The following is a 14,923-nucleotide window of genomic DNA, read 5'->3' as shown; positions in this document are numbered from 1 at the left end:
TCCCAGGTGAATGGACCAATCACAGGGCTCCCAGGTGAATGGACCAGCCACGGGGCTGCCCGGGACTTGTGCTTTGTCTTTTCCTGGGTTTGTTTCTCCCTCCTCTTTGGCAGATGAATCCTGCTTCTATTCTGAGCGCTAATGCAGAAATCAAGTGACTTAAGCCTAAACTGGGTACAGATCCAGCCGCACTGAGACGTTTCTGGAGATTGCTAAAGGCAGTGGCACACCCAATCCAAGCGCATCAGATGGACTGCCCTCAACCCAAAACCTGCTCCTAGGAGGCCAGATATCTCTCCGAGGAGACATTCAACCTGCAGAAGAGAACTCTGCTCTCTGTCTTTGTATGCTAGCTGCTGCACCTCGGCAGAGCTCCTTGCCACCGGCTTCTTCTGGAATTGGCTGATGAAGAGGAGGAATCTGAAGGTCAGAAAGGTCAAGCCAACTCTTCCTGTTAGTCACCGGAGCCCCAGAGCCTGGAACTGGCTGCACATATACTCCTGTTTAGGAGACGCTTCTGCATCTTGGGGTATCATTCACACAAGAACTCCACAGAGGATCAAATCCCACAGTGTTTTCCTCACACCTTAGGATAGTGTGTCTGTTCATGGTGTGTGTCCTAACAGCTTATTGACTAGGGAAGTTGTTTATTTTATAAATTTGCTATGAGCTAGAGTCATCTGGGAAGGGGGAACTGAGAAAATGCCTTCATCAGACTGGCCTGTGGGCATTTTCTTGATTAATGATTGACATAGGAGCGCCTAGTCCACTGTGGGCGGTACCATCTCTAGGCAGATAGACCTATAAGCTGTATAAGAAAGGTACTAAACATGAGCCTGGAAGCAAGGCAGTGAGCAACAGTCCTCCATGGGCTCTGCTTCGGTTCCTGCCTCGACTTCTCTTGATGAAGGGCTATAAGCTGGAAGCTGTAACAAACCCTCTCCTCCCCAGGTTGCTTTTGGTCATGGTGTTGATCACAGCAACAGAAAATCAACCAGGATGGTAGCTATTTGTAAAACCTAGCCAGACGGCGGTCAGGGGAGGCAACTTTTTTGCTTAAGTTTGTTTGAATTTCATTTAAGGAAACTACGAGGTACGGTGCACACTGATCAGGCTGGTTCACTCTGAATGAAGGAGGGCTTATCAGTAACTTCAGTTCCTAGATCCCCAAAGATCCATCTTCATACTCCAACCTCTTAGCCAGGGAGGGGAATGGTGCTAAGCCCGACAGTGAGCTACTACAGACAACCCAAGGGGCCCTGCAGGATCCCCTAAAAGCTCCAAGGTCACCCCAGTGTTGGGAAGCACTTGTTTATTCCTTGACATTTGCCCGGCACTAGTCATACCTCATGCTTCTCTATGATAGCATATCTCATGAGCCCGGGCTTCAGCTGTCGTTTTGATAAAGAGCACAGAGTGATAATCACTGTGAAACAGGGCCCAGGGGCTGGTATTACCCAACCCGAGTGTAAGGTTGGAGAGCTATGCCCGCCAACAGCCCAAACATTTCTCTCCCAGGTAACCATGGCTTCTTAAACAAGGCCAGTGAGTTGTTAGGACACACGAAGTTGAGTTTAAGTCATGTCTGCTTGCCAAGTGTCACTGTGAAGGGTCTATTTGATGAGGTGGTTGACACTATGAATCAGAACTTTTTGAAACTCTACCCTTATCTCTACCCCTAAGTTGCCTCCACAATACCTAGCAAGGAGTAATCTTGGGAGACTGGGTTGCAATTGAAGGTTCACAGCTGTCCTCAGGTCCTGTCACCCAGGAGCTGGCCTGCAGGATAGTGTGGGCCAGATTCTCTGAGATCAGGGGCCGAGTGACATGGAGGAGGGAGATCTTGGCAGTTAGATTTGGAGAAGAAAAAAAATGCCCTTTTTTATAATGTAGATTCTATCTGTCCATGGAAGAATGTTCTTTTAGAGACTCATGGCAGGTCACCTGTGGGAAGGTCTCTCGGAAGGGTGAGCACAATATGTCATCTGGGCGAACCCAGGGCTCCTTCAGAGAATGCCTAACAAGACCTTTTCAGCAGGGTATAAAACCAGCTCTTGACCCCAGCAAGGGCGCCCTCTGCTGCCCATGCAGCAGGGACTGCAGCCGACAGTCTGTGCAGTAAGACCCTGTAGTAGCTAACTGGAAGAGAAGTTGATGACTTCAAGGAAGGAGATTCAATCTCCATGGAAACGGTGACAACAAAATAAGAGGGTGACACTTTTTCAGCAGGGAGCCTGAAGGAAACAAGGAGACTTTCAGTCACTTTTCCTTTTCTGGTGGCTGCTTGTCTAATAACGTCAGCACCAATCCCATGAGCCTCAGGTTCTTAAGAGCATCCCTCACAAGCTTAGTCAAGGGCTTGCCTTGCTAGCCTCACTCAGTTAAACCTATGTCTGGGTTATGTCCTCCAGCTCCTGGGGTGGGGACCCTGCTGCTGTGGGTCCCCTGGAGGTAGGGCAGACATAGAACAGGGCTATTTGTCCTGTTCTCAAAGGGTCTGGCTGTCCTTAGAGAGGAGAAATAACCACTCCTGAGCCATTTCAATGAGAAAGGAAGCCACAAAGCTCTCAGAAGAGGGATAATACATAAAAAGGAGAATAGGGAAAGCTACAACTGAAGCTGACTACCCTGTCTGTCCCCTGCTCACCTGAGAACCCATAACTCCTAGAGAAGGCTGGACTACGGACAATCTGTGTGGCCAGCCACCTGCCAAGGGTAGCCTGATGGGAAGTCACACCTGCACAGACAGATGGGCTTCCAAGGTCACGTGAGGTAGAGGGTAAATGCTGGCTCATGAACAGAACCACCCAATGGGAAAAGACCATGCTTAGACTTTGCTAACTGACTTCTGGGGACACAGAATAGTAGGTTGGCAAGAGAAAAAAAAATGGCGTCCGGAAGGGAGAACATAGCGGGGCCTTACGACACTGGCCTGTAGGTCTAACTGCTCAGAAAACTGAGGTAATAGAGTTGTCTATTTCAGGCCAGTCTGGGCTGCAGAGTGAGTTCAAGATCACTCTGGGTAACTTAATGATATCCTGTCTCTAATAAAACATTTTACAATGTCTGTAGCTCAGCGGTCTAGTGGCTACTTGGCATTAACAAAGCACTCGGTTTAATCCCTAGTCCTGAAGAAAAAGAAGGTAAAAGGAATGGTGGGGAGGGGTGGGACACAGCAAATGCCTTTGTCAGTACCCCCCTTCCAGAGGGGAAGCCTGCCTCCTATCACACTGCAGGGGCCTGGGGATCGTCCTTATTTTGGCAAAGTCTCTGAGTGTACTTGGCCATCCCATGAGCTAAATTACACGTTTCAATATGATCCCTCATGATTTTGATCCAACCCTTGGAGGTGCCCAGGGGGAGGGCCGCTTGTCACAAGCCCGTGATAGAGACTGATGTGCGTGTGGCCATCTGTGAAGAACAGTCAAGACCTGATTAGTCTCAATGCTAACCTGGAGAAACTGTCTCTGTAATAACAGACCTGCAAGAATGATGGTTCCCTGTGAGGCTCTAGCCTACCACTGTGCTGGATGGAAGGATGCTTGCTTCGCTGGTCCAGACAGGTTTGATTTGGCTCATTACAGGAAACACAGTGGCTTTTGTTACACATTCAAGACATCGGGGGAAGACATTCTTCATGGTCTTCGTCAGATCACAGCGCAAGAATAGAGAGTCCTTCGAGGGGAATTCTGAGTGCTTGTGAGAAAACTCCAGAAAAACAAGACAAGAGTCTTCTGGCTGCAGTTTCTTTAAGAATCATGACTTGTTCTTGGCACGATTTCCTGCTCCTCCCAGGGGTAGCAGATAGGAGTGAGTTTACTTTAGATTATTCATTACAACTGGATATTATTAGTTTATAGGCCTCCATGAAAAGATGCTTTTGACATTTACAGCTTGTCCTTGTGGTTATATATAGTTTGCACGTATGAGAACGTTACTCATGTGGCACTTTTTAACCCTCAGAGCATAAATTGTCCGATGCTCTGAATAAAGTCATCTATCGCATGGGCCGCCTCAATTTTAGGTTTCTTTCTCCCAGGCCCCGCCCACCTCTAGATCGGTAAATGGTCTTCATGTAGGCCCCGCCCACCTCTAGATTGGTAAATGGTCTTCATGTTAGGTGCCCTACTTACCAACTTCATCCCTGATGTTGGCAAGTTCGATTGACAGCTCCTTTTCTTTTGCAAGGGCTCTTTCGCTCTGAAAAAAATAAAAAGGATAATGAGAGTCGTCTAGTTTTGTGCTACAAAAGCATCGTCACATGTCTAATAAATAAATCACATTAAGCAAGTAAGTCTAGCCCTGAAGGGGAGGACCGTTTTCTTTATATAAATCATAACAGAACCAAGTCAGACTCATCCATTTGTGTCATTAATATATAATAACACCCACAGCCATCTTTTCTCTGAATCACACTGTTACACCATCCTGGAATAATTCTAAGTATGTCTCTGCTACACATGAATGTACTGCATGTATTAGTATATACTACAGATTCTCATTCAATTTTTATGATAGTAAGAGATTCTTGACAATGAAACAGCTTATGATAATACACACACACACACACACACACGTGCTTATTTTTCTAAAACTAATTATTCCCTTAAGCTTACGCTTTTGTCCATTACTGGTTAGTTATCTAATGAATAATGGAAATCAGGACCGAAGCCTTGGTATGAAACATTTCTGTCTGTCATAGCATCTTACAGTGAGGTTTCTATGGGTTTTGATCCACCCTGGGCATTACTCCAGCCATAGGAGGTACTCTATGCTAGAAGTATTATTTAGGGCAAAAAAAGCCACTTGTAATGCAATGACTGCTTGTTTTTATATCAATTACATTCCATGACATAAAACAGTTAAGCACCTGAAGACATACCACATATGCAATCTACGTTTATGAGTCACCACAGATGGATTCTTCAGATTTTACTGCCAATAATAAGGAAATACTACTCATAAATCAGAGATGTGAGCTCTTCAGAGAAAGTCCCCGTCAATCAACAGGATGTACATGTAATGCAAACTGGGTTCCAGAGAGATTTCCTTTGGCTAAAATATGGACCAAACACCTAACACGGGTATCTTCCAGGCCTTGGGATAGTTGACTGTTGTTTGCATGTTCAGTGTCCCACGAAGGTCCATGGGCTTGATTCCCCCAACTAGGAGGCACCATGAATCTTTAAGAGGTGGGGTCTCACGGGAGGTCTGTAAGTCACTGGGTGTGCCCTTTAAGAAGCCAATGGGATCCTGGCCTCTTCCTCTTCTCAGCCACAACCTCAAGGTCCCCACTAGTGCCATCCATTAAGCCCTCAGGAGGCCCAACGCAATGGTCCATCTGATTGAAGCCTAGGACTTCCAGAGGTGAGCACTAGCTACCCTTTTCTGTTTCTAAGTTAATTATGCCAGGTATTTTGTTACAGCATTGGAAGGTCAGTAATGCTCCTTCATTACCGACCACCCTTGCTTTTCATGGTTAGTTTTCTTTGTCAACTTGACTAGGGTCACCTGGGAAGAGGGAACCTCAGCTGAGGAATTCTTTCCTTCAGACTGGCAGATGGGTGTGTCTGTGGGGACATTTTCTTGATTGATTGATTGATTGATTGATGATTGATTGACATGGGAGGGCCTAGCCTATGGTAGGTAGTACCATCCCTGGGTACATGGTCTTGCGTTGTCTAAGACTGGGAACTGAGACGACCATGGGGAGCAAGCCAATGCGCAATGTATCTCTCTGGTTCCTGCCTTGACTTTGCTCAGTGATGGAGTGATCGGGACACGTGAGCCAAATAAACTCCATCCTCCTCAAGGTGCATTTGGTCATCGTTTATCATGGCAGCAGAAAGCCAACTAAGACAGTGGCTAGCTGAAAAACTAGTAAAAATAGAAAGAAGAGATGGCATTTTCATTTCATTTGAGGTACCATGAGGTTTAATAACGCACACAGGTCAGGCTGGCTCGACCTCCATGTAAAGAAACACTCATGAGGAGGCTCCCAACGATCCACTCAGTAATGGACCCTGACAAGAACAACAGAAAACTGAAACACAGCAGCGCCTCTCATGGATCTGAGCTCTGTGGGACTAGAGGCAATTCGCACAATTGTGCTTGAGTGAAAACCGCTTAGATCAGCGGTTTTCATCCTGAGGGTCAAGATCCTTTGGGGGTCCAATGACCCTTTCACAGCACCTGAGACCATTGGAGAACACAGATATTGACATGACAATTCATTACAGTAGCAAAATTACAGTTGTCAAGTAGCAACAAAAATAATTTCGTGGTTGGGGGTCCCCGCAACATGACGAACTGTATTAAAGGGTCTCAGCCAGAGGAAGGTTGAGAACCACTGATCTCGACTGAGGTAGCACAGGTTGGCTGTGGGCTCCTGGGAGAGCCTTGGGTTATCCGAAGGTAATGCTATGATATTTGTAATGCTTGAATGAAACTCTGTTGTCATACATAGGAAGCTGGAGAAGTAGCTTGGTGGCCCGGTTACTATGTAGTGTGAGCAAGCTCATGGCAAAGGTATCATACCTCCTCCATAATCGAGAGAAGAAGGGGTCATCTCTGAGAGTGTGGGCCCTTGTGGGATGCTGTCCCTGCCTTGGTGTTGCTTCTCAGTCTCACAGCTCTGAGACATAAACTTCTGTGGCTGGATACATTTTGCTACATCAGTACAAAGCAATGAAGGCTCCCCAGGTTGTTCAGGGAGCTTGGTCGTTCCTTCAGCCCACAGCCGTTTTGCTTTCGCTGAATTCAGGGAGCAATCATACCACAGAGTGTATAGACTTCCTAATCCTCAGAAGACTTCACATCAAATATCGGGACTACTGCATGGGGTTGCAATGGGGGTCAGTGGAGTTAGCAGATGCAATACAGCAATAGTGCTTTCATAGGTGGTAGGTGGTGTTACTGATCCATGGTTTCCTGTGGTTTTAATTTGTAACTATCAAACTGATCCCAGGATTTTTTTTTTTTTTTTTTTTTTTTTTTTTTTTTTTTTTTTTTTTTTTTGTCTAAGTACTCGTCTGCAAGTACAGCTGCATGCCAGAAGAGGGCATCAGACTCCTTTATAGATGGCTGTGAGCCACCATGTGGGTGCTGGGGATTAAACTCAGGAGCTCTAAAAGAGCAGCCAGTGCTTTTAACCACTGAGCCATTTCTCTGGCCCCTAGGACTTTTGTTTGTTTGTTTTTACACTTGTTCTAACTATCACCTATAACCTATAACCACTTGACAACCATCTTGTAACAATCTAGTACTTTGGAGAGGGGTCATTTCAGTAGTTGCTTTGTAAAAAAAAGACTAGTAAGAAAAGTACTATGTTAAAGGACAACGTGGAAAAGTCACAACCATTACTTTGCAAACGCAGCCAGAGAACTCAAATCTTGAGTGCATCCCATCAGTCAAGGGATAGCACAAGAAAGGCATCTGTCAATGAAGACTCAGACAGCATTGAGCTGAGAACAAAGGAACTATCAGAATCTACTCTCTCCAACTGCAGACCCAAAGCCAGTGCTTTCCTTGGCTTCCCACTGTAGCCAGCACCTGATGGATACAACACCGTCCCGTGGTGGGATCCCCCAAATCACAGCAAGCAGCCCTGACTGGAAGTAAGGAACCCACCCCAGAAGGGAAATGACCAAGTTTCTGAACAGTCTACATAAAGACTATTTGCTATCTAATAAAGGTTCCTGATGCTAAGTTCTACCAAACATTTTCTACTAGCCACACACAGAACAATTGCCTCCTTTCCCCACGCCTTTAAACACAGCCATCCCTCTGTATCTGTAGGAGCTGATTATAGGAACCATCCTAACCAGGATACCCGAATCCATGTATACTCAAGTCCTTTATATAAAACAGTGCCACGTGTACAGAGATCCTATTCTGATTTTCCTAGAGCAATGGTACTCAAACTCCCTAATGCTGTGGCCTTTTAATGCAGTTCCTCATGTGGTGACCCCCCAACCATAAACTCATTCTTGTTGCTACTTTATAACTATAATTTGCTACTGTTATGAAACTTAATGTAAATATCTAATGAGCAGTATATCTGACATGCAACCCCCAAATGGGTCTCCACCCACAGGTTGAGAACCAATGACCTAGACTTTGAAACCAACTCTCCATTGTTAATAATCTTGAATATGGTATAAATTCGTTATGAATAGTTGTTACTCTATACTATCCAGGGAACAATGGTAACAAAAACAAAAAGACCAGCTGAGCAGTGGTGGTGCACACCTTTAATCCCAGGACTTGGCAGGCAGAGGCAGGCGGATTTCTGAGTTCGAGGCCAGCCTGGTCTACACAGTGAGTTCCAGGACAGCCAGGGCTACACAGAGAAATCCTGTCTCAAAGAACAAAAAACAAAGCAAAACAAGAAAAAAAAAAAAAAAGACCAAAATGTTGTGTGCTTCTAGTATTGATTTCGGATGCATGGTTGATTGATTGAGACCAAGTTGATTGACTACTACAGGACTGTGGTTGTAGAAACTCCAGATTCTGAGGCGCACCAGTACTGTTAATGATCCCTGGACTTTTTTTCTATTTATGCGGAGGCAATAGAGGCTCTGTGATGAAGGGACCAGCTGCCTTAGAAATGGAAAACCCAGGCGTTTCAACCCAGGGCCCAATTATCAAACAGCATACACACCAAGGTTCTCCCTACCTCTCCCCACGTCGGTGTGACCTCAAGAGCCGGGCTGGACATGGGTTGGATTTTGCATTCTTGGTCATGTAACCCTCTCACATCTAACTTGAGGAGAGGCAGCCAGCTGCCACCGGATCTGGCTCTGTGGAAAATTCTCTAGCTACAGCCCCTGACCTCTGCCTCCATCCTGTCAGCTTACACTACCCGTGATTGTCCTTGAAATTTACTTTCGGGTTGCATGTTGGGACATTTCCAGTGTTTGATGCCTCTTTAGCTCATCCTTCTGGGGGGCTTGTATCTCCAGATAGGGTAGCTGTTTGCTTCCCCCCCACACACCCCCCATCAATTCGAGATGAACCTTTCTGATGTCCCTGGACACATTCCTGCTGAAGATGTTGGCTCTGCTCAGCCTTAGCTCGCCAAGGCCAACCTGGCTGTTTTGCCTGTTCTGGTAAGATCCTTCCTTCCTTAAGTGCTTGATTTCGAAATGACATCAACCCTTCTGACTTATGCACCAAGTGAGCTGTTGTGCGTTTCCTGAAAGCCAAACCAGAATGACATCATGACAGCTGCGGTGGGCAGTGTCAATCGTGGTGACCTTAGGATCGGCGTTGGCTAGGTGAACACCAATGACCACTTCCATTGGTTTTCAATTTGATGAGCCAGCCCCCGACCCATCATGGAACCACAGAGGCCAGCAGAAGTCCTGATCATGAGAGGCCCTTAGTCTCCGGGGACTCTTAAAGAGTCCTGCAATGATTTCACATCACTCTTTACACCGTTCTCTGGATGACGGTAAGCCGGGAGGATTGGGACAGGAGGGGGTCAGACCAGCACATTCCTAAATGGGGAATGTGTGGAAAATTCCTCACTGGTGCCAAGCATGTGAATGTCTGTGTTCACTCAAGAGGGCTAAATATAGATGCATCAACCACCCACACTGTCCTGGTGACAGAGTCCAGGCACCTCAGAGCCCACGAAGGCCATTCCTCTCCGGTGACTGTTTAGTCTAAGACAGGCTTCCTTTCAAATAGAAACTTGTGGAGCACTCAGTTCTCCTCAAGTCAGTGTTCATGGCTTCTTAGCATCATCTCCCATTTCATCACATACCTCCCCTTCGCAGTCCTGGCTTTCCTGTTATTTCAGTGTGATACATGATCTTAAATGTGGAACCCAAGATGATCAGGGGCCAGGAAACATCATAGAAGGTCTACTCCCCTGGACAGTCTTTGAAGGCTTGGCTCCCCATGTGTACCGGCTGGTTTTGTGTGTCAACTTGACACGAGCTGGAGTTATCACAGAGAAAGGAGCTTCAGGTGAGGAAATGCCTCCATGAGGTCCAGCTGTAAGGCATTTTCTCAATTAGTGATCAAGGGGGGAGGACCCATTGTGGGTAGTGCCATCCCTGAGCTGGTAGCCCTGGGTTCTATAAGAAAGCAAGCTGAGCAAGGCAGGGGAAGCAAGCCAGTAAGCAGCACCCCTCCATGGCCTCTGCATCAGCTCCTGCTTCCTGACCTGCTTGAGTTCCAGTCCTGACTTCCTTTGGTGATAAACAGCAGTGTGGAAGTGTAAGCTGAATAAACCCTTTCCTCCCCAACTTGATTCTTGGTCATGATGTTTTGAGCAGGAATAGAAACCCTGACTAAGACACCATGCCACAGACTTCTGAGAATCTGGCCGTCCCTCTTTTCTAGCTAAATACACCTGGCGGAGCATAGAAGCCACTCATCCCTGCAACAACAAACAACTGGACGAGTAGCCAAGCCTCAAGCCAGTCTGCCACACTCTGTTACCTTAACCTGCTTAGTCTGGTGTTATCTGTTCGGATGGCTGACACTACCTTATAGACCTGGTGGAAATAGGAAGTGAAAAAGTCTCTCCTAGTTAACATCACATCCATCCACGCCCCTTCTTGAATGAGCAACAAATCCATAAAACTAAGGTTGTATCCAGTGTCTCTGGATGGCTTCCCCTCCACTGAATCAGAAAGCTTATACACTACCAGACACTAACTGAGTGCCTACTGTGTGCCAGGCAAATGGCACTTTGGCCTCCAAGAAACCAGTATCTCAGAGTACGCTGGTACACTAGCAATTATAGCAGAGTGTGAGGTAGCCCAGGAGGTCAGGATGTCTTGGGAGATTTAAACTGAGGCCAGAGGAGAAATAAAAAGCGTCTATGAAGGGAAGGTCTTAGGCAGAGGTCAAGAGGAACAGTGATACAAGATGGCACTGGGGGCTTCTGGGAACCTTTGTTACCCTACCAGATGAACCCATAGTCTTTTTTCTTTGTAACTTCAGATCCTGTTCTGTGAAACTCACTGGAAGAATTCTTGTTTGTCTGTAAGAGGTACCGAGGACAGATGAGTAAATTCACTGTAGTTTGAGCATGCTTCTAAACCTGGTGTGTGTGTATGTGTGTGTGTGTCTGTCTGTCTATGCCTAAGGACTCTTAATAATCTTTGTTATATTTTTAAAAATGAGCTACCTATATCGTATTTACTTACGTGTACATGTGTATGTACAAGCATGTGAATGCAGGTGTCTGCGGAGGCCCGAAGTGTCAGATCCCCTAGAGCTAGAATCGCCGGCAGTTGCGAGCCACCTGAAAGTAGGTGCTGGGAAGTAAACCTAGGTCTTCTACAAGAAGAGCCAAGTGGTTTTAACTCCTGAGCCATTCCCATAGCCCTTCTCCCATAGTTCTAGCTTGGTCTGTGTAAGTGCTAATAATAGGCACCAACCATATGACTTGGGCCACGATGCTCCCAAGGAATTAAATAAGAAATAGGACCACCCAGGAGCAGTGGCACATAGCTGTAGTCTCAGGATTTGGGAGGCAGAGGCAGATGTTGTAGGTTCCAGCCCAGCTTGGGTTATACAGTAGGACCCTGCCTCAGAGAACAAAGAGGGGAGGGGCCTTTCTCAGCATTCTGATATTTGAGGAAATAACTAAGTCCTTTCTTCTGTGAATTGAATTTCACACATGACACTTACATACTAAGCTGCAAAGAAGTCGGGAGCTCTCCCCTGATACAATACTGCCTCTTACCTATACATCTGGCTTAACTTGGTAAAATGTGTCATGCTGGGGGGGGGGGAGAGGTTTTCCTTGGCATCTTCAGGGTGAGCCAGTCACAGAACACGTGTATCTCTGCAGTAATTTCCATGGCTTTCTGTGCACAGACCATTCATTTTCAGTGTGGATATTAAAAAGTGTGGCCAGATTTATAACAGAGCTCAGGGAGGGGATCCCAAGAGATAGGGGGGCAACCTTTAGTTTTCTTTCTGCTACAGTTTCAAGATAGTGCTGATACAGTATTTGAAATAATCAATAAGTCTTATTTCTTTCTCAACTAATTAACACGAAGCTACAGTGTGTTTGTATAACGGCCCACTTTTCTACTATGAAATGAAATTTAACAACAACAACAAAAACCCATTCAACACAAAGTACTGCTCATATTTAATACTCTTCCCTATACACGAATGTCTAATTGTGTGAACAATGTAGTCAAACCCTGTATTAAAAGAAACCGGAGTGACTGAACTTAAAAGGTCGGTCCAGTCTTTGTCCCTGTGCATGCTGGGAGAACCCCTAGTTAAAAGAAACATCTTGTTTACCCAGGAGACGGTGGCTAATGAGGGAGTATCATTCTAGCAGGAAGATAACAAGGGTATCCACATCTGGATGGCTAACAAGCAACTGGAAACAGAGATGGATGAGGCTAAGGAGCAGGAAACGCTAATCGAACATGCAAGGCAGGAGCATCCTAGAGAGCAAGCAGCAGAAAGAGAAGAAGCCAGCGAAGGGAGTTTTAATACATTTGTGTCGCACTTAAGATGCTTTTCGGCTCTTTGTAGATTCTCCCTTCCTTTAGTCTACCTTCCCAAAAGTATGAGCAGTACAGTCAGATTGCATCTCTGCTAAAAAACAAACAAGCAAGCAAGCAAGCAAGCAAACAAGCAACAAAACCAAAAGCAGCCTTTCCCCAGATAAAATGAACCCCCAAAGCCAAAACCAAACAACAACAAAACTCTAGGAGATCTACACTTCTCCATTAATACAAGTTAAGAAGCTGCAAGCCTGACTTCCAGGCAGGAGAGGTCTCTGCACTCTCTGTACTGTATTTTCCAGAGTTTAGGCTAAGTGAGAACTATCCTCTTGTGCTTCATCACATCGGAGCAAAAGCACTTTCCGGTGAACTCTTTGCTTGTAGCTCCATCCCCACTCCATGTCAGTTTAACAAAACCCCGCCCCATCCTTAAAACTCCGCCCCATCCTCACACCCACCCCCATGAGCCTCACTTATGATTCTTTTCCAGCTTGTTTCCCAGTCTTGCAGTGGCCAGAACCTTCATTTAATTATCCTCTAGGCTGTAACTACTGTTTGGTTGCTCTGTGTGTGTGTCATGGATGTCTATACTATCTGTACTTCCTTGGGAGAATGTAGAAGCACAAGGGAATCAGTAACTGGGAAAAGGCAGGTCATGTTTCTAGATCATTCACTGATAGTCTGCAGCAACCAGGCCTGGAGGACAGCAGTGACACATATGGCCAATTGGATAGCTTGGTGGTGGGCAGGAAGACAACAGGCATGCATAGCTTTTAAAGACTTGTTTATTTTCATTTTATGTGCATGGGTGTGTATTTGACTGTATGTATGTATGTATGTATGTATGTATGTATGTATGTATGTATGTTCAGTATCTGCATGCAGTGCCAGAGGAGGCCAGAAGAGGGCATTGGATCTCCTGGAACCACAGTTACAGATGGTTGTGAGTCACCTTGTGAGTGCTCAGAATTGAACCCAGATCCTCCACAGAGCAGCCAGTGCTCTAACCACTGAGCCACCTCTCCGGCCCCAACATGGATAGTTTTTGTTTGTTTGTTTGCTTGTTTGTTTTGTTTTAAACATTTTCTTGCTGAGCAGTTTTGTTTTCCTTTTGTTCTCTGGGAAGATTGTACAGTTTTTCCTGGTCCACCATGGTAGAGAACTATTTCCAGGTGATGCTTTCCTAGCCTTATAGGAAGATTGTACAGCTTCTCCTGGTGCATCAAGGTAGAGAGTCATTTCCAGGCGCCGCTTTTCTACCCTCCTTTCGGAGATGGTTTACAAAGTTACAGAGCTCACCATTAAAAAAAAAAAAAAAAAAAAAAAAAAAAGAACATCTTAGCTACTGTGTAACCAAACTGAAAAAAAAAATGTTATCTCTGAAGTTCATATGTCCTCTCGCATAGTTAAGTGACGGTAGTAGGAAAGGTTTGGTTTCAGAGGGATAACTCTCTGGGCTAGAGCTATCAGGAAAACTTTCACCTAACACTTTTTAAATTGTGTTGATGCTGGATGGTGAGGGCCAACAGAGGGTGGGGCTTACAGTGGGAGGACCAATGGAGGGCGGGGCTTACAGTGGGAGGACCAACGGAGGGCGGGCTTACAGTGGGAGAACAAACGGAGGGCGGGGCTTACAGTGGGAGGACTAGCAGAGGGTGGGGCTTGCTGAAACTCACAGCCAGCTATGCCCAAAGCATGAGGCAGAATGAACTGCTATACTAAGTCTCCTACATCACAGCGCCTGCACAACAGCTACGGAGTGAAGGAAGGACTTGGGCACACACATTTCTTGTGAAGTGATCCTGAAAAGCAAGCAATAGCAAAACAATGCCTGCTCTTATTTTAAAAGAAGTCCCCACTCCTTTAAAAGGCACCTAAATATGCAGCCATTAAACCCTATGCTGGAAAACTATTCTGAAACATGGAAAAGAAGAAAAAAAAATCAAGAAATACGCGTGTCCCAGTAATGAGAAGGTCTATTAATGCAGTTTAACGTTTTACATTTTTATCACAGGAAACTGAGGTACTGAATTTGGGGGTTCACAGCTAAAACAAACGGCAGTTCATCACACAGCATGCTTCTTCAGAGATGAATAACACATTATTTTCCAAAAATCCTTAAATGCAATAGTAATATAAGGAAGGCTATTATTTTAGCAATTTGATCTAACAGAAACCAGGGCAGACTCACTTAAAGATCCCTTATTCTCAAACAAAAAAGTTGCTCTCCCCAGCCCCCAGCCCCTCTCGGGTCTACTGGCTTGGTAGACCAGGCTGACCACAAAACCACAGAGATCTGTCTGCCCTGTCTTCTGAGTGCTGGAATTAAAGGTGTGCACCACAGCACCTGAATGTTCTAAAAGATTAAAAGATTCTCCTCTCTCTCTCTCTCTCTCTCTCCCTCTCCTTTTCCCTCTCCCTCTCCACACACA

At 45.7% G+C, this 14,923-nt stretch overlaps 1 protein-coding gene across 4 annotated transcripts in view; it reads right to left on the bottom strand.

Moving 5' to 3' along the window:
* Positions 1 to 14,923, bottom strand: part of Mtus2 (microtubule associated scaffold protein 2) — a 346,971-nt gene that overhangs the window by 28,341 nt on the left and 303,707 nt on the right. For all 4 annotated transcript variants that reach the window (XM_029477860.1, XM_029477861.1, XM_029477862.1 and 1 more), the window contains one exon: positions 4,134 to 4,200. In XM_029477860.1, coding sequence (XP_029333720.1) covers positions 4,134 to 4,200 — 67 coding nt within the window. The remainder of the gene's footprint in view (positions 1 to 4,133; positions 4,201 to 14,923) is intronic.

The sequence above is a fragment of the Mus caroli genome, chromosome 5 (genome assembly GCF_900094665.2).
Source record: "Mus caroli chromosome 5, CAROLI_EIJ_v1.1, whole genome shotgun sequence".
In the NCBI taxonomy this organism is placed as follows: Eukaryota; Metazoa; Chordata; class Mammalia; order Rodentia; family Muridae; genus Mus; species Mus caroli.
This window is presented reverse-complemented; position numbering and strand designations above follow the sequence as displayed.